The 18,741-nt window shown below is 40.1% G+C and overlaps 1 protein-coding gene across 1 annotated transcript in view; it reads right to left on the reverse strand.

Moving 5' to 3' along the window:
- Window positions 1–18,741, reverse strand: part of SCARB2 (scavenger receptor class B member 2) — an 81,656-nt gene that overhangs the window by 21,070 nt on the left and 41,845 nt on the right. The window contains exons 3-5 of the mRNA XM_027544792.1: window positions 14,382–14,529; window positions 11,977–12,165; window positions 5,656–5,747 (exon numbers count right to left, since the gene is read on the reverse strand). Of these exons, the coding sequence (XP_027400593.1) occupies window positions 5,656–5,747; window positions 11,977–12,165; window positions 14,382–14,529 (429 nt within the window). The remainder of the gene's footprint in view (window positions 1–5,655; window positions 5,748–11,976; window positions 12,166–14,381; window positions 14,530–18,741) is intronic.

The following is an 18,741-nucleotide window of genomic DNA, read 5'->3' on the forward strand; positions in this document are numbered from 1 at the left end:
AAAGGTTTAGAGATATCCACGTGCTTTAAGCAGTGATCCAATTTGCCATTCACAACAGCCGTGTTCACAGCCAGCCCACAGTCAGATGAACTCTGGACAGACATGTTCAGGAAGATAATATTCATGATAGATCATTAACTGTCTCCCCTCCAAACAGCTCTCTGATCCAAAATTAACAGAAGACTTCTCTTGGGTCACAAGAAAGTTTAATTTTGAATTGATTTTAGACTCACTAAGAGCACAGTTGAGATAGCAGGTTTTTAAAAATTAATTCCTTGAATAATGGTATAAAATGCAAAAGATAGGAAGGAATGGGCAAAAAACAGGAATTCTTCCAACTTCTGGTCAAGGTGAAATTCTAAATTCATGTATTAAGGGTCTCTTCCAAGTAAAATCACAGAGCAGTGGTTGATAAACCATAAAAGGGAACAGTTAAAAGGTCTATACTCTACTCAAGCACAAACATCTTTTTTGACAATGAAAGGTGACAAATGCCAAGTAGTGAGAAGGCTAAAGCTGCTGGCCTACTGGGCTGCAGGTATGGAAGCCAAGAGAAAGATCTGCAAGTCTGGATTCTGAGGTTGGTGAGGATTAAAGGTGGTCCATCAAGGGCTTGAAATCAGGATCTAGGGCAGGGATTTTTTCTGCTCAGCAAGAAAGGCTGAAGAAAGCAAAGCTGAGTTGCAGGGAGGCAGAAAGCCCCAGGCACCTTATAACCAGAATCTGGGCCAAGATGCCTGCTGATTTTTTGGCGAGATCTGTGATGTTGTTCAGTCACTAAGTCGTGTCTGCCTATTTCCAATCCCATGGACTGCAGCACACCAGGCTTCTCTGTCCTTCACTCTCTCCCAGAGTTTGCTCAAACTCATGTCCAATGAGTCGGTGCTAGTATCTAACTTTTTCATGCTCTGCATAATTGTGAGGTGGAGGTCCACCATGTATACTGGTTTGGGGGGTTACTGGGTGGACTACTGCATACCTGCTACCTAGGGAGAGGTGAGAGGATGGATGGAGAGTTGGATGGATGAGCAGGTGGATAGATAACAGACTTACCAATGAAAATAATTCTGCAAGTTAACATTTTTTTAATGAAAGCAACTTATGCTAAGAAATAGGCAACAAAATCAACAATGATAATATGAATTCACTTTTGAAGAAATTAAATTAATTGAACAATCTGGTTAATAAATAGGCTGTTTAGTATCCTCAAAGAGACAAACGAAAGAACAGCATCCTTCAGAAAGAACAGCATCCTTCAAAAGAACAGCAAACTACTAACAAATAAAAAGGGAAGAATAAAATAAGTCTTCAGTTCAGTTCAGTTGCTCAGTTGTGTCCAACTCTTTGTGACCCCATGAACAGCAGCATACCAGGCCTCCCTTTCCATCACCAACTCCCAGAGTCCACTCAAATCCATGTCCATTAAGTCAGTGATGCCATCCAACCACCTCATCCTCTGTTGTCCCCTTCTCCTCCTGCCCTCAATCTTTCCCAGCATCAGGGTCTTTTCAAATGAGTCAGCTCTTCACATCAGGTGGCCAAAGTACTGGAGTTTCAGTTTCAACATCAGTCCTTCCAATGAACACCCAGGACTGATCTCCTTTAGGATGGACTGGTTGGATCTCCTTGTAGTCCAAGGGACTCTCAAGAGTCTTCTCTAGAGAGACCCAAAGAATAAAAAGTAGAAATCTTCAGAATAGAAACAGTTTCTGAAAGAAAAACTCTCTACTGGGATAAACACTAGACTGTACATAGTTGGAAAGAACAGGCTAAATGAAATATTACTTCAAAGAATTTACACAGATATAATCTTAGGAAGATTAAAAATGAAAGGATCAAGACATAGAGACTATATCAAGAGGCTTCAATAAACATTTAGTGGGAGTTTGGGGGAGGGTAGTAAGAATAGAGTGAATAACAGAGAGGCAATAATTTAAGATATAATTGTTGAAAGTTTTCCAAATTTTAAGAAAGATAGAAGGCCTTAGATTTAAAGTATGCTCCAAGGGCTGAACAGAATAAAATAAATTCAAATTTGGATTATGTTGTAGTAAAACTGTAATAAAGTCAAGGAAAAAGATAATCAAAAGTAAATGGAGTAGTATCTTCATAATTTTGAACTGTCAAACTAGAATTCTATACCAAACTAAAATCATTAAAAACTGAATGTGAAATAAAGATATTTTTAAATATGCACAGTCTAAGAAATTTTACCACCCACAGATCCTTACTGAAACAACTACTAATAGAGGGTTTCCAAACCTAGTATAGTCAAGCTTCGGTTTTTCCAATAGTCATGTATGGATGTGAGAGTTGAACCATAAAGAAGGATGACTGTGGAAGAATTGAGGCTTTTGAGTTGTGGTGATGGAGAAGACTCTTGAGAGTCCCAAGGAGATCAAACCAGTCAATCCTAAAGGAAATCTACCCTGAATATTCACTGGAAAGACTGATGCTGAAGTTGAAGCTCCATTACTTTGGCCAACTGATGTGAAGAGCCAACTCATCAGAAAAGAGCCTGATGCTAGGAAAGATTGAAGGCAGGAGAAGGGGACAACATAGGATGAGATGGTTGGATGGCATCAATGGCTCAATGGACATGAGCTTGAGCAAGCTCTGGGAAATGATGAAGGACAAGGAAACCTGGGGTGCTGCAGTCCATGGAGTTGCAAAAAGTCAGACACAACTTATCAACTCAACAACAACGAACAACCCAGTAACATTTTGAGCCTGATATATGGATGTGAGTGTTGGATTACAGAGAAAGCTGAGTGCCGAAGAATTGACACTTTTGAACTGTGGTGTTGGAGAAGACTCTTAAGAGTCCTTTGGACTGCAAGGAGATCCAACCAGTCCATCCTAAAGGAAATCAGTCCTGGGTGTTCATTGGAAAGACTGATGCTAAAGCTGAAACTCCAATACTTTGGCCACCTCATGCGAAGAGTTGACTCACTGGAAAAGACCCTGATGCTGGGAAAGAGTGAGGGCAGGAGGAGAAGGGGACGACAGAGGATGAGATGGTTGGATGGCATCACCGACTTAATGGACATGGATTTGGGTGGACTCTGGGAGTTGGTGATGGACAGGGAGGCCTGGCGTGCTGTAGTCATGGGGTCGCAAAGAGTTGGACATGACTGAGTGACTCAACTGAACTAAACTGACAGAATTCTCTGTAGGGGACTGTCTTGTACACTGCAGGATGTTTAGCAGCATCCCAGGTCTCTACCCAGTAGATGCCAGTAGCGACCTCCAATTGTGATGATATGTGTCCAGACATCACCCAGTGTCCTCTGGGGAGCAAAACTGCCCTGTTTGAGAACCACTGTACTAATGATCTTCAGCAATTAAAAAAACTAAACCCAAAGGGAAGATGTGAGAAGAAAAATACTAACAAATTAATAAAATATATTGGTATTTTAATTTACTATAAATATAATGAACTTTAAAGTTATATTTGGCTTCCTAAAAAGGTGAAACAAGTTGTAGACAAGAATAACACAGAAGCTGTGCTAAGAAATGGGTAAAGATATTGTTTCATTGGAAGAAGAAAGATAATAGCTAACTTATGATTCTGTTAGGAAAAAAAAAACTATTAAGTATAATCTAAGGGTAGAATCAGAGAAGGTGATGGCACCCCACTCCAGTACTCTTGCCTGGAAACTCCCATGGACAGAGTAGCCTGGTGGGCTGCAGTCCATGGGGTCGCTAAGAGTCGGGCACGACTGAGCAACTTCACTTTCACTTTTCACTTTCCTGCATTGGAGAAGGAAATGGCAACCCACTCCAGTGTTCTTGCCTGGAGAATCCCAGGGATGGCAGAGCCTGGTGGGCTGCCGTCTCTGGGGTTGCACAGAGTTGGACATGACTCAGGCGACTTAGCAGCAGCAGCAGCAGCAAGGATAGAATAGACATAACCAGCTAAGGGTGAAAAAGAATGTCGAAATAAGTGTAAATATATGAAATAATATATCAATATATGGTAATTGTATCAGTAGTTACAACACATATAGGCAAGAATACTGGAGTGGGTTGCCATTTCCTTCTCCAGGGGATCTTCCCAACCCAGGGATCGAACCCAGGCCTCCCACATTGCAGGCAGATGCTTTAACCTCTTGAGCCACCAGGGAAGCCCCCATAGAAGGATTAAACTCTATTAAAAGACTGAAAAGAAAACAACAGATTGGCTTTAAAACAAAATCCAGCTATATTATGCTGCTGCTGCTAAGTCGCTACAGTCGTGTCCGACTCTGTGCGACCCCATAGACGGCAGCCCACCAGGCTCCCCCGTCCCTAGGATTCTCCAGGCAAGAACACTGGAGTGGGTTGCCATTTCCTTCTCCAATGCAGGAAAGTGAAAAGTGAAAGTGAAGTCGTGTCTGACTCTGAGCGACCCCATGGACTGCAGCCCACCAGGCTCCTCCGTCCATGGGATTTTCTAGGCAAGAGTACTGGAGTGGACTGCCATTGCCTTCTCAAGCTATATTATGTTCACAAGTAAATTTCTCTGTTAGCCTAGTACCCAGTCATCTAGTTATGCCTCCAAAGGCAACACTGTTGCCAGTTTCTTATATTCTTTCAGGGTTCTTACATCCTTGGGAATGAGTATGTGTATGCGTATGTAAATATATGTGTATGCACCTGGATATATGTGTTATAACAAATTTAAAAAAATTTTTTAATTTAAAAAGTTTTTGCTTTATAGAAAATTGTAAAGATAATATTCCACACCAGTTTTCTTGCCTGTATTTCTGGGAAGCTTTAAAGTAAATTTAATATTCAAGAAGAAAATTCCTCTTACCACAGTCCCTGAATAATTAGCCTCCTTTTTCTTGAAGATTTCTAATTTCTATGACCTAAAAAAATTATTTTGCTTTATGTGTGACTTAATTGCAAGTTGCCTCAGTTACTTTTTGGAGAAATTTGGTTTTGGAGGTAGTTTGTTTATAAATTATAAATGTGAAATAATTTTGAAATTCTATAGCAATGAACTCAAATGTATTTCACCATAAAAGAAAGATACACAAACAATGCACAATCACTAAATTAAAAAAAGAATCTCTTTCCTTCCCCCAAAACAGGCAGCAATTTGAAAAATATTTGCCCAGCAGCCACACATCACTCAATGTGGGTTCGACCCCCGGGTCAGGAAGATCCCTTGGAGGAGGAAATGGCAACCCACTCCAGTACTATAGCCTGGGAAATCCCATGGACAGAGGACAGCCCATGGGGCTGCAATAGAGTCGGACATGACCGAGCGACTAAACAACAACAAACAGTAACAAGTGGAAGAGTGAACCTTTTCACCGGCTTGTGATTCATGCTTTAACCGTGAGAAACCTACATATCATTCTATGGTAATTGTATACTAATACTAATAATTGTATACTAATACTAATACTTGTATACTAATACTAATACTTTAGTATTTAATCTGTGGAGTACTTAGCCCAATCCTGATTTACAAAATAATAATTTTACATGTTTAGACTATATTATTTATATTATAGGATATTTTGCATAATTATAGATTTTTAATTGCTATATTTTTTACCCAAAAATGATTGTGCTAATTTTTTTAAAAAATAAAGCAGAAGTTGACATTCAATTTAAATGAAAATTGAAAAAATAATTATACTGATAAACCATTAGACTTACGTTTTCCCATTCCATTCCACAATCTTGGAAAAGTTAAGGTAATTGTCTTCTCCAGTTAGAAAAACATAGTCTCCATCATTAGTCCCATTTTTCTGAAAATAAGTGAATATGGTTATTTAAGACAACTGTGATGGTTCATTTTATGTGTTAACTTGGCTAGGCTATGGTGCCTAGTTGTTTGGCCAAACAATACTCCAGATGTTGCAATATATTGTAGATGTGATCAGTTCAGCTTTAGTAAAGGAGATTACTGTTGATAATGTACGTAGGCTCATTTAATCAGCTGAAAGCTTTAAAAGCAAAATCTGAGGTTTCCCGGAGGAAAAAGAATTCTCTCCTCAAGACTACAGCATAGAAATCCTGCCTGAGTTTCCAGCCTGCTAGCCTGTCCCACGGATTTCAGACTTGCCACTTGGCAGCCCCCATAATCATATAAGCCAATTCCTTAATCCTGGGTTTGCTGGAAGTTCATCTGGGTTTTTCCATAATATTCTAGGGGAAAAGCAAAACGAACTTTCTGGCCAACCCAACATAAATCCCTCAATAAATATACAAATCTCTACTGATTCTGTTTTTCTAGAGAACCCTAAATGATACAGTAACTAGCACATTGAATCTTTATGAAACTGCCCTAGTGGAACCTACATGCCTCGTGAGACTGAACCAGAACTAGGGAATAGAGTGACTATTTGTTAAATCCCATATTGGCCATATTATTACTTTATGGTTTTAAAAAGTATGAGCCCAATTAAACAATGGACAGAGAATTGAAGAGACACTTCTCCAGAGAAATCATCCAAATAACCAATAAAAACATGAAAAGATGCTCAATATTATCAGTTATTAGAAAAATGAAATCAAAACCACAATGAGATACAACTTCATATCCATGAGGATGGCAATTTTTAAAAAAAGGAAAAAACCAAGTGTTGGTGAAGATGTGGAGAAACTAGAGCCTTTCTACACTGATGGTGTGAATGTAAAATGTGGCAGTTGCTATGGAAAACAGTTTGTCAGCTAGTCAAAAAGTTATACATAATGTTGCCATAAGACTCCAAAATTCCACTTCTGTAATATACCCAAGAGAATTCTACTCCAAAATCTATATCTAATGGCCATACAAAAACCTGTATACAAATGTTCATAGCAGCATTATTCTTAATTGCCAAAAGTATAAATAAATCAAATATACATCAACTGAAGAATGGATAAACAAAGTGTGGTATATCCATACAACAGAGTATTACTCAGCCATGAAAAAGAATGAAGTGCTGATATATGCTACAACATGGGTGTGAAATCATTTATATGATTTCATATAAATTCCATTCCATTTATATGTATGTCCACAACGAAGTGAAGTCACTCAGTCGTGTCCGACTCTTTGCGACCCAATGGACTGTAGCCCACCAGGCTCCTCCACCCATGGGATTCTCCATGCAAGAGTACTGGAGTGGGTTGCCATTGCTTTCTCCAGGGGATCTTCCCAACCCCGGGATCGAACCCACAATAGGCACATCTATACATAGAGAGAATAGATTCAAGTTACCAGGAACTGGTGGGAATGAGGAATGGAAGAGTCTGTGGGTTTTGGGGCAGGTGATGAAAATGTTCTGGAATTACACAGTGGTGGCAGTTGCACAACTGTGTGAATATAATAAAAGCCACTGAACTGTACACTTTTCAATGCGGAATTTTATGTTAAGTGAATTATATCTCAATTAAAAAATAAAAAAAGCATAAATCCAGGACCAGGACCTGACTATACTTGAATAGAAGAAAGTGACATTAATATAATTCCATTCTTCAACCAAAATTTTCTTGAGTTGTATATTCGTTCCAGGTTACACTTCTTAATGACACAGATACTCTGTACATTCTTACAAATTCTTCACCTGGAATGGAGTTTTGGTTTCCCAGAAATAGCATGCATTACTCTGAAACATTAAATGTTTAACCACTTAGCTTAGACCACATTTGAGTTAAGTGGAGGACTTTAAGAAGCAATATACACTTGTTTATTTTTTAGTATTTTGGTCTGTTTCTTCTTCGTCTTTTTTCTATCGAAAATTTATTTATAGAACTTATACGTACATATATATGTAATATACATATGTATAGCATATGCTACACACAATTTTTATACATATATACAATTTCTTTAGTTATGTGTATAACATATTTCCTGTATTATTAAAAGTTCTTCCTAGGTACAACTTAATGACTTCATATTAGGTGGAAATAATTTAACCACTTTCTTATTACTGAATAGTTTAAAAATTTTTGCTACTATGAATAATGTATGTATATCTTTATGATTAAAAACTTTTCTGTGCTTTTATTTTCTAAATAGACCACTGAAGGTGGTATTGCTAGATAAGAGAACATTACTTTTTTAAAGCTTTTGAAAGTTGCTCAAGATCACTCAGTGGAAAGAGCAAGATACATCAATTTACATTCCTCAGATGCCTTTTGTTAAACTTTGCTTATTGGGTCAACAAAAAAAAGGGTTTCTTATTTCTTTTTGCATTTCTGTATTCAGTGAGGTTGAATTCTTTTTTCATTCAATCATTTGCCTTAAAAAACATTCATACCCTTTGTGAATTCTCTTTTCAAATTTTTTTTTTTTTTTTGCCTACTTGGGTTCTTTTTGTCACAATATTATTTCACCAACTATGTCAATATGTCAACACTGTCCACATACGTAATAGTCACATTGTGTTCCACAAATAAATTTTACATGACTTTAAGATATGAGAAGGGAGCATATCTGTTTGAGAGCAACAATGTGAACATACAATAAACGTAGAAGCATACTCACACAAAAGAATGTTGAACCACCGAGTTTTAAAAAGACACGTGTGTTACTTCTTGCAGTCCTCCACCTAACTCAAATGTAGGCTAAGCGAAGTGATTAGCATTTAAATATTTCAGTCACTCAAAGAGTTCTCCCCAACTGTTAGTGGCCTAAGAGTCAGACACAGAATATCAATGCTTCCTTGTTACTCACTAGAACTTTTCTTGTTTGAAGACAAATAGGAATAAATAGGTTTTGTGTTACTGCAGTAGGGATGTGGGTTGGATACAAGAAACATATTACTGCAGGAGGTGGAGAAATGTTCTGAGAATAAGACATCATTCATACTGCTAGCATAAAACATGCATAATCCATCCATGCAATAGGACCTCTCAAAGATACTTCCCAGCCACCATCATTTTATATAATACATCAAGCACTGGGAGGTGCTTAAACTCTTTTATGCCAAGGAAAACAGAGGTACCTTAAAATCAACAGGTACAGATATCCTGACTGGCTTTCCAGTACGCAACTAAGAGACACCCAGCCAGGTCTCTTGCTCTCAGGAGCTGTCTTGCTCTCACACTGTCTGTATCACCTCTTCCGACTCTCACATTCTGTCCCACCATTTAAAGATGAAACAACCAAATCATTTGATTGTTTCATCATTAGTCTTTGAAGGAAAAAATGTTCGATGGCCTGAACTAAGGTTTTCTTCTTTAGTCACAAGGTGCAGTGGAGCAGGCGGAATGGTCTACGGGATCAGAGGGATATGTGGTAGATATCACTGGGATTAAGGCAAGACTGGAGGCCAGGCTCAGACAGGTGCAGAGCGGTAGGTGCCAGCAAAGTACACAAGCCCACGGTCTGTCCCAGTCTTGAATGAATGGCAGCCTAAGTGTGGACCTCTGTAATGCTGGCGATAGTCAGTATTTGGCTAGAGCAGATAAAAAACTGAGCAAAAAACACCTTTGCCTTTTTAAAAACAACAGTAGAGAGAGTTTATTTGGAAACACATACCTCCAAAATGGAAACATATACCAGCCGTTCATATTATTAGTAATTCAGGGTCTTCTTTTCTGACTGAGTCACAGAAAAGAAAAAACCAGTTCCGGATGTGTGTGTTGCAATTTACAGTTTGCAAAGCACTTCTGTGGACTCTCATTTTGGCTATTTCAAACAAGCTTTGAAGTGTGGATACCTTTAGTCTCAAGTTACAAATGATGAAACCGAGGTTCAGAGAAGTCCCTTGGTTATTAAACAGTCAGGACGTGGATCCAGACCCTCTGAGTCGATGTCTCATGCTCTTTTCCTGAATGTGGGAAATCCTTGCCAGGTACTAATCCAACTGAGCAATGCTAGGGTTTTTCACTAATGAGGTTTTATAGAGTTACAGTGGAGGCAGAGAAAGAAGAAAAAATAAAGTAAATCAACACATTCTTCCTGTGGGAAAGCAAAAGTACCAATTTCTTAAATCAGCCTGTAAATGTGAATTACATTTTTAACAGGTATTTAAGGATATTAGTTGTAAGTCTGAGGCATGCATGCTCAGTTGCCTCAATCATGTCTGCCTCTTTGTGACCCCATGGACTGTAGCCCACCAGGCTCCTCTGTCTCCAGGATTCTCCAGGCAAGAATACTGGAGTGGGTTGCCATGACGTCCTCCAGGGGATCTTCCTGACCCAGGGATCAAACCCACATGTCTTATGTCTCCTGCATTGGCAGGTGGGCTCTTTACCACTAGCGCCACCTGGGAAGCCCCATAAGTCTGATGAGGTCAGTGTAAAAACAAAAAGCAAGCTGTACAACAAAAATTATCAGAGAAATACTGAGGTGTGAGGAATAGAATCTACTTGACAGATGGGTGGTAGCCTTTGTATCTCTCTGTAGGGAGTTTCCCTGAAATTATTTCTAGACAGGAGTTTAGTCACAACTTAACAAGAAATCAGCGCTTCCTCTGGTCCCATGGAAGCTGGGCTCCTGTCAGATGGAACCTTCCAGGGAACATCGACTGAGTCTGCTTGCCCAGAGTGAAGGATTAAGGTTGGTGGGACCCTAGTCCTAGGACCCTCCTCCTCTCGTGACGGTAATGTCTAAAAGTTGTTTACCATTTTGTTTGAATAGTTTTTAAGTGTTATATATCCCTGACAGCACAGGGGCTGTGTTACCACCATTTACCAACTGAAATGCTAAGAGAATACAGGATGAGGTGATATTCTTCAGTAGTTAGAGCCAGAGAATAACCACAAATTTAAAGATGGGGAAATTAATCACAATTACATATCCTGCCCTGAACTCACCCTCTCTTCCTGAGTTTAAGTTTGTCATTTATCAAACTTTCAACTATCCATTTCACTCAAGTGTTTTTTTTTGGGGGGGGGGGCAGGGGGATACAGACTTTAATTGCTTTTAGGTGGCACTAGCAGTAAAGAATCCACTTGCCAATGCAGATGTGAGACACACGGGTTCAATCCCTGGGTGGGGAAGATCCCCAGGAGAACAGAATGGCAACCCACTCCAGTATTCTTGCCTGGAGAATTCCATGGACAGAGGAGCCTGGAGGGCTACAGTCCATGGGGTTGCCATGAGCTGGACAGGACTGAGCAACTAACATTTTCACTTTCAATTTTAGTTTATTTCAAGCTCAAGCAGTTAATAACATATACTTCAAATAATAATTACTTGAATGTTGATATTTTTGGTTTGCTCAGTTGTGTCCGTCTCTTTGCAACTCCATGGACTACACAGTCCATGGGAGTCTCCAGGCCAGAATACTGTTGTGGGTAGCCTTTCCCTTCTCCAGGGGATCTTCCCAACCCAGGGACTGAACCCATTGCAGGCAGATTCTTTACCAGCTGAGCCACCAAGGAAGCCCAAGAATACTGAAGTGGGTAGCCTATCCCTCCTCCAGTGGATCTTCCCGACCCAGGAATTGAACCAGGATCTCCTGCCTTGGAGGTGGATTCTTTACCAGCTGAGCTACCAGGGAAGCCCATTTTTTGGGTTGCAAATCAAAGTAAATAAAATCTGCAAAGAAATGATGCAAAATTCCATGTATAAGCTAAATGAATCATAGGTGAGGGGTACATGGCGTTTCAAATTATCCAACATCTTTCACAAATGAGATGTCTGAAAATATAATAAGTACTTCCCATCCCTAACGTACTATCACATCCCTATTTAGTTTCTCGTTTGCCTTTGTCAGGCTGATCCATGGGTTTAGTCGCTAAGCCGTCGAAACAAGACTTGACATTGATCACTCATATTTACGACACTTTGAAAGATTAATGACACAGCCCCACTTCATACATTTTTTTCACACTCATTCAAAGTCAGTGCTGGTAGCATGTTGAAATTGTGGGAGAAGTTTTTCTTCCCCTACTAAAGCACTTTCTTATTTTTCACATACTCTACAAGAGATCAAGAATGCCAAGCAATTCACCCAAAGTGAAGATACAATCTGGCTTTGGAATGCCCTCCTCTTCAGCTGAACACACAGTTTCTGAAAAGAAAAATCGACTTACCCCATAAAACAGGCCAAAATAGGGAGAGACGTCGTGTTTGAAAGTGTTGATGAGGGATAAGATTTCATCTTTGTAACCCCAGAGCAGTTCATCCACAGTGTGGGTCACAAAGAGCTTCTGCCGGTAGGCCTTCAGCAGGGCCTCGATGATATCCCGAAGTAAGGGCAGCTGGGTCCATTCCATGGCGGTCTGAGGAGCACAGGCAAATTCAGAGAGCTGTGTCTGCACCCCAACCACCTATTGCCCCTTCAGAAAAGGGGGCTGCAGACCTATATGTAAGTATTGAGATCAAACAGCTGAAAAATCAGCCAGTGAGCTCCTCTCTGGCTGAGACTGAAATCTCTTCACTTATTGTCCTTTCTCAGTATTACATTTCGTAAATGTGATCCTCACTTGCAACCCAGGAACCGCAGAAAGGGAACAACTCTTGCAGTGCATTGGCATCGTTGCCACAAGGTGGCACCCATCTTCCTCCTGATCAAGGCTAGAGGCTGGGGGCGCCCCCATAAACTGCCCCATTAGGCAGCTGGGCTGGGCCTGATCTGGCGTCTAATACTTTCCAGGTCCTGGGTCCACCATAATTGTCCAGGTGCATATGTAGTGGTCACCCAGGAGTTAGGATGGGAGCCTCCGAGGGAATGAGTAGAAGTTTCTTGGGTCTCATGTATTTTTATTAGCTATGCTGCTACTGCTGCTAAGTCGCTTCAGTCGTGTCCAACTCTGTACGACCCCAGAGACGGCAGCCCACCAGGCTCTCCCATCCTTGGGATTCTCCAGGCAAGAACACTGGAGTGGCTTGCCATTTCCTTCTCCAATGCATGAAAGTAAAAAGTGAAAGTGAAGTCGCTCAGGTTGTCTACTTGAAAGTTATACAGTCATGTCCGACTCCTAGCGACCCCATGGACTGCAGTCTACCAGGCTCTTCCATCCATGGGATTTTCCAGACAAGAGTACTGGAGTGGGGTGCCATTGCCTTCTCCTTTATTAGCTATAATCGCCGTTAAAAACAGAGCCCAATAAATCATACTAGGTTGGCTTCAACAGCCCAGTCTCTGCTATTTAAAAGGAGGTGGGGGAAAGTCAATACATATTTTGAGGACTAAAAAAAGTCCATCATAGGAAGCTAAATATGTACACACTACTATATTTAAAATGGATAATGAACAAGGACCTATTGGAACTCTGCTCAGTGTTATATTGTGCCAGCCTGGATGGGAGGGGAGTTTGGAGGAGAATGGATACATGTCTGTGTATGGCTGAGTCCCTTAACCAGATATACCTCAATACAAAATAAGAAGCTAAAGAAAAAAAAGTAGCAAGCAAATTCTATTGCTAGAGTTTCTGAACAAAAACAAGAGGGAAAATAAACACTTTAAATATGATCAGCTACCCTCCAAAATCCTAGAGACACGCTTATTTGCACAAGTCTGATCCTGAATACACAGGAAGAAACTGAAAAAAAAAAATCTTAAAATTTGCACTTTGTCACCATTTGAAGAGACCACATTTGAAAGACCTCAAAAAGAGTCTAAAATGAACTTTAAAGAATGGAATTGCTAAGTCACTTTAGTCGTTTCCGACTCTGTGCGACCCCATAGATGGCAGCCCACCAGGCTCCCGTCCCAGGGATTCTCCAGGCAAGAACACTGGAGTGGGTTGCCATTTCCTTCTCCAATGCATGAAAGTGAAAAGTGAAAGTGAAGTCGCTCAGTCGTGTCCAACCCTCAGCGATCCCATGGACTGCAGCCTTCCAGGCTCCTCCATCCATGGGATTTTCTAGGCAAGAGTACTGGAGTGGGGTGCCATTGCCTTCTCCAAAGAATGGAAGGGGAAATATATATATATATATACACACACACACATACATACATATACACACACACATATTAAAAAATTAAAATATATACATATTAAATATATATATACACACACACACACACACACACACACACACACACCCCTACATATATAACTTAATAGCTCCTAAAAGCCCCATGGACTGCAAAGAGATCCAAGCAGTCCATCCTAAAGGAGATCAGTCCTGGGTGTTCACTGGAAGGACTGATGCTGAAGCTGAAACTCCAGTACTTTGGCCACCTCATGCGAAGAGTTGACTCATTGGAAAAGACCCTGATGCTGGGAGGGATTGGAGGCAGGAAGAGAAGGGGACGACAGAGGATGAGATGGCTGGATGGCATCACTGACTTGATGGACATGAGTTTGGGTAAACTTCGGGAGTTGGTGATGGACAGGGAGGCCTGGTGTGCTGCGATTCATGGGGTCACAAAACGTTGAACACGACTGAGCGACTGAACTGAATTGAACTGCAAAGTAAAACTGTAATAGACTTAGCTTTTTCCTTTCTTCTAAAATCCACAATAATGAGATTTAAAATGCCTACTTACCAATGCAGGAATATTTAATGTTCTAAGTAAGTCAATTTTTGGGTCTCCAACAGATTTGTCTCGTTCAAAAACATAGGCCTTGTTGCTCACAGCAGATATTGTTGTTCCATTATCTCCAAATTGAATATCGTCCTTGTTTCTGAGTTCCCTAAAAGAAAGAAAAGGATCTTGTTTGAAAATAGGCAACACTTTGTTAAGTAATACACTTTTCATTTTTTTCATCATCAAAGTTATTTTCAATATAACATTCTCAGTATACTGGGAGAAACTGCAGATACTGACCCCCCTAAACACTGGAGATTCCAGCTATAATGTGGGAAGGAAATAAGACCCCAGAGAGAGTAAAAAACCTGTTGCTTTCCTTCTATTCCCCCATAATTTGGAAAAGCAATATGGGGTTACTTTGACTAGGCAATCAAAGCCAATAACTCTCTCCGAGGTTATAGTTTGGTTCCAAAACATTTTCAGATTTTTCAGTTCATAGATTCAGTTTCCATTTCAATATGTCTACCAGTGTCTTTTTATTTCTAAGTTGAATTCAATTGAAAATTAATTTAACAAAATAAATGTCCAAGGCTTAGTCAATTAGAGGAGTTCACTCAGTGTTTTGATATCCAGTTCAGCCTGGTTCAGGAGAGTGCCCCCAAATGAGGTATTGGCAAAGTTGGTAGGAAGTGCCTAATGCCAGGCCTGGGATTAGGGTGAGGGAAATGATGCACCTGTCTTGGGTACTAAATGTAAGAGGGGCCCAAACACTCCGTAATCAAAATAAATAATATTTTAATGCAATTTAAAAAATCAAAATTAATTCCAAAAATTCATGATGAACAAAATATCAGAATTTTACATAAAAACAAGACCGATGTTTTGTTCATTAAATGCCTCATGCCAGTTGTGAACCTGCCTGGTCCACAGTAGATGGTCATTAAATTCCCATGTTTTTCCTTCTCTCCCATGGCTGCGTACTATTCTTCCTGTTCCATCTAGGGCTGTGCTGTCTTACCTGGTAGGCCTGTGTCTGCTGAATGTTTGAACTGGGGCTAATTGGAACTGAAATGTGTTGTAAGGGTGAGATACACACCAGATTTCAAAAACGGTACCAAAAAAAAAAGAATATAAAATATCTCAATGTTTTAATGTCAATTACATGTTAAAAAGATACTATTTTATTCTGTGTATTTTTAAATTGAAGTATAGTTGCTGTGCAATATAAGTTACAGGTTTACAATATCAGTTCAGTTCAGTCACTCAGTCGTGTCCAGCTCTTCGTGACCCCATGAATCGCAGCACGCCAGGCCTCTCTGTCCATCACAAACTCCCGGAGTTCACTCAAACTTATGTCCATCTAGTCGGTGATGCCATCCAGCCATCTCATCCTCTGTCGTCCCCTTCTCCTCCTGCCCCCAATCCCTCCCAGCATCAGAGTCTCTTCCAATGAGTCAGCTCTTCACATGAGGTGGCCAAAGTATTGGAGTTTAAGCTTTAGCATCAGTCCTTCCAATGAACACCCAGGACTGATCTCCTTTAGGGTGGACTGGTTGGATCTCCTTGCAGTCCAAGGGACTCTCAAGAGTCTTCTCCAACACCACAGTTCAAAAGCATCAATTCTTCGGCACTCAGCTTTTTTCTCAGTCCAACTCTCACATCCATACATGACCACTGGAAGAACCATAGCCTTGACTAGACGGCCCTTTGTTGGCAAAGTAATGTCTCTGCTTTTGAATATGCTATCTAGGTTGGTCATAACTTTCCTTCCAAGGAGTAAGTGTCTTTTAATTTCATGGCTGCAGTCACCATCTGCGGTGATTTTGGACCCCCCCCCAAAATATAGTGATTCACAATTAAAAAAATTAATTTATAGTTATTATAAAGTATTGGCTACATTCCCTGTTTTGTACAATATAATCTTGTAGCTTATTTTATACCTAATAGTGTGTACCTGTTACTCCCCTACCCTTAGACTGGCCCTTGTTCCCTCCCCACTGGTAACCACTAGTTTGTTCTCTATATCTGTGCGTCTACTTCTTTTTTGTTATATTCACTAATTTGCTGTATTTTTCAGATTGCACATAGAAGTGATATCATACAGTAATTTACCCTGCTGTGACTTATTTCACTTAGCATAATGCCCTTTAAGTACATCTAAGTTATTGCAAATGACAAAATTTTATTCTTTTTTTATAGCTGAAGAGTACTCAATTGTATATGTGTATATTTGTGTGTGTGTATACATACCACATCTTTATCCATTCAGAAATGATACTATTTTAGAATGAGTAAAATAAACATATATTATTTAAATTAATTGCTTGTTTCTTTTTACTTTTTTGAATGTGGTTACTAGAAAAATCTGAAATTCATATGTGATTCACATTATATTTCCACTGAATAGAGCTAATTTAGAGTTTATAATTCTGACACAGGCATTGGGCAACAGGGTTACTCACCATCTCCTCCAGAGGCCTTTCCTGACCACAGTCACAAGTTGGGTTTCTCATCCCTATACCACACCTCTGGCACTCAGTCATAAACCCCTTAATGACATAATTTAGATTGTAAATGAATAACCTTAACATCTCAGGTAAATTGTAAGTAAGTCTTTTTTTCCCTTGGAAAAGGGTATCTGGATAATTTTAAGGCTTTAATATAAATTTGAAAACTGTTTTGAAGACTCTCAAATATAATCATTTCATCACTTAATATAGTCATTGATCAAAAACAGCTCTGTGGGGTTTCTCTGGTGGCTCAGTTGGTAAAAATCCGCTTACCAGTGCAGGAGATGCGGGCTTGATCCCTGATCCATAAGGAAGATCCAGAAGTTGCTCCCTGCCTTGGAGCAACTAAGCCCGTGCCCCACAGCTAGTGACCCTGTGCTCTAGTGGCCAGGAGTAACAACTACTGAAGCCTAGCAGGCCTAGAGCCTGTTCTTGGAAACAAGAGAAGCCATCGCAATGAGAAGCCAGCATACCATGGCTAGAGAGCAGCCCCTGCTTACTGCAATCAGAGAAAAGCCCTCATAGCAATGAAGACCCAGCACAACCGAAATAAATAAATAAAATTAAAAAACAAAAAACCAGCTCTGTGATGACCTAGAGGGGTGGGATGAGAGGTTCAAAGGGAAGGGATCTATGTATACATACAGCTGATACACATAGTTGTACAGCAGAAATGAACACAACATTGTAATGCAATTCTACTACAATTTTAAAAAAAGAGGCAGGTGGGAAGGAAAAGAAATCAGTATGCCCCTTAAACCTGTTCTAGATTTTAAAATAAAGAGACAAGCAAACAAGAAACAAATGCTTACCTACACATGTATGAAAGTAGACGAGTCTCTGTTCTTCTCTAGTACTAAACAGCAAGTTATGCACAGTAATATAAATATCTGAGACTGCACAGCTCTTCCAAAGGTTTGACCACACAATGCTTTTTGATTTCACAGAGGACTCCTGAGAGTCCCTTGGACAGCAAGGAGATCAAACCAGTCAACCCAAAAGGAAATCAACCATGAACATTCACTGGAAGGACTGATGCTGAAGCTGAAGCTCCAATACTTTGGCCACCTGATGGGAAGAGCCAACTCACTGGAAAAAACCCTGATGCTGGGAAAGATTGAAGGCAGGGAGAGAACGGGACAACAGAGGATGAGATGGTTGGATGGGATCATTGACTCAATGGACATGAGTTGGAGCAAACTCGGGGAGATAGTGAAGGACAGGGAAGCCTGGCGCGCTGCAGTCTGTGGGGTTGCAAAGCGTCGGACACGACTGAGCGACTGTACAATAACAACTTAAAACTACCTGGTATGGTCCCTGCTGCTTAGAAGCTGAAAATAAATCCTACTGATGTCAAAGGCCCAGGACAGCACAGGCTCAGAATACAGTTTAGTATCTGCTAATCACAATGATGGTCCCGGTCACTCAGAAAAGGTTGAGTTATGCCCCATGAATTATTTTAATATGGCAGGAAAATAAATGATTGATTTGAGATTACTTCATTTAAAACCATTTTTTAGGAAGTTTTTACTTTTTAAAACAAACAAAAAAAAATTTTTTTTTAACTCCTGAAGGTTCAGGCAAAAACCTCACCACACAGAAGGCAAACAATATGCCTGAGATCAGGAAATCAAAAGGAAAAATTTTAATCAGTTGAAAAACTAACATCTCTGCTGTATCTAATTTCTCAGAGGTGTTGGATAAATTAGATACATTCAATATCACCACATAATCCTATCTCCCTTGTCATTTTTGTTCTCCATTCACCCAAGGCTCTCTGTTGAGGATTCCTGTAAGAAGTGGCTAAGCACACTGAGTAGAGTGCAGGTTGAGATCTGACTGCCAGGCTTCGCATTTAATCCTGG

Source organism: Bos indicus x Bos taurus, chromosome 6 (genome assembly GCF_003369695.1).
Source record: "Bos indicus x Bos taurus breed Angus x Brahman F1 hybrid chromosome 6, Bos_hybrid_MaternalHap_v2.0, whole genome shotgun sequence".
NCBI classification, from domain to species: domain Eukaryota; kingdom Metazoa; phylum Chordata; class Mammalia; order Artiodactyla; family Bovidae; genus Bos; species Bos indicus x Bos taurus.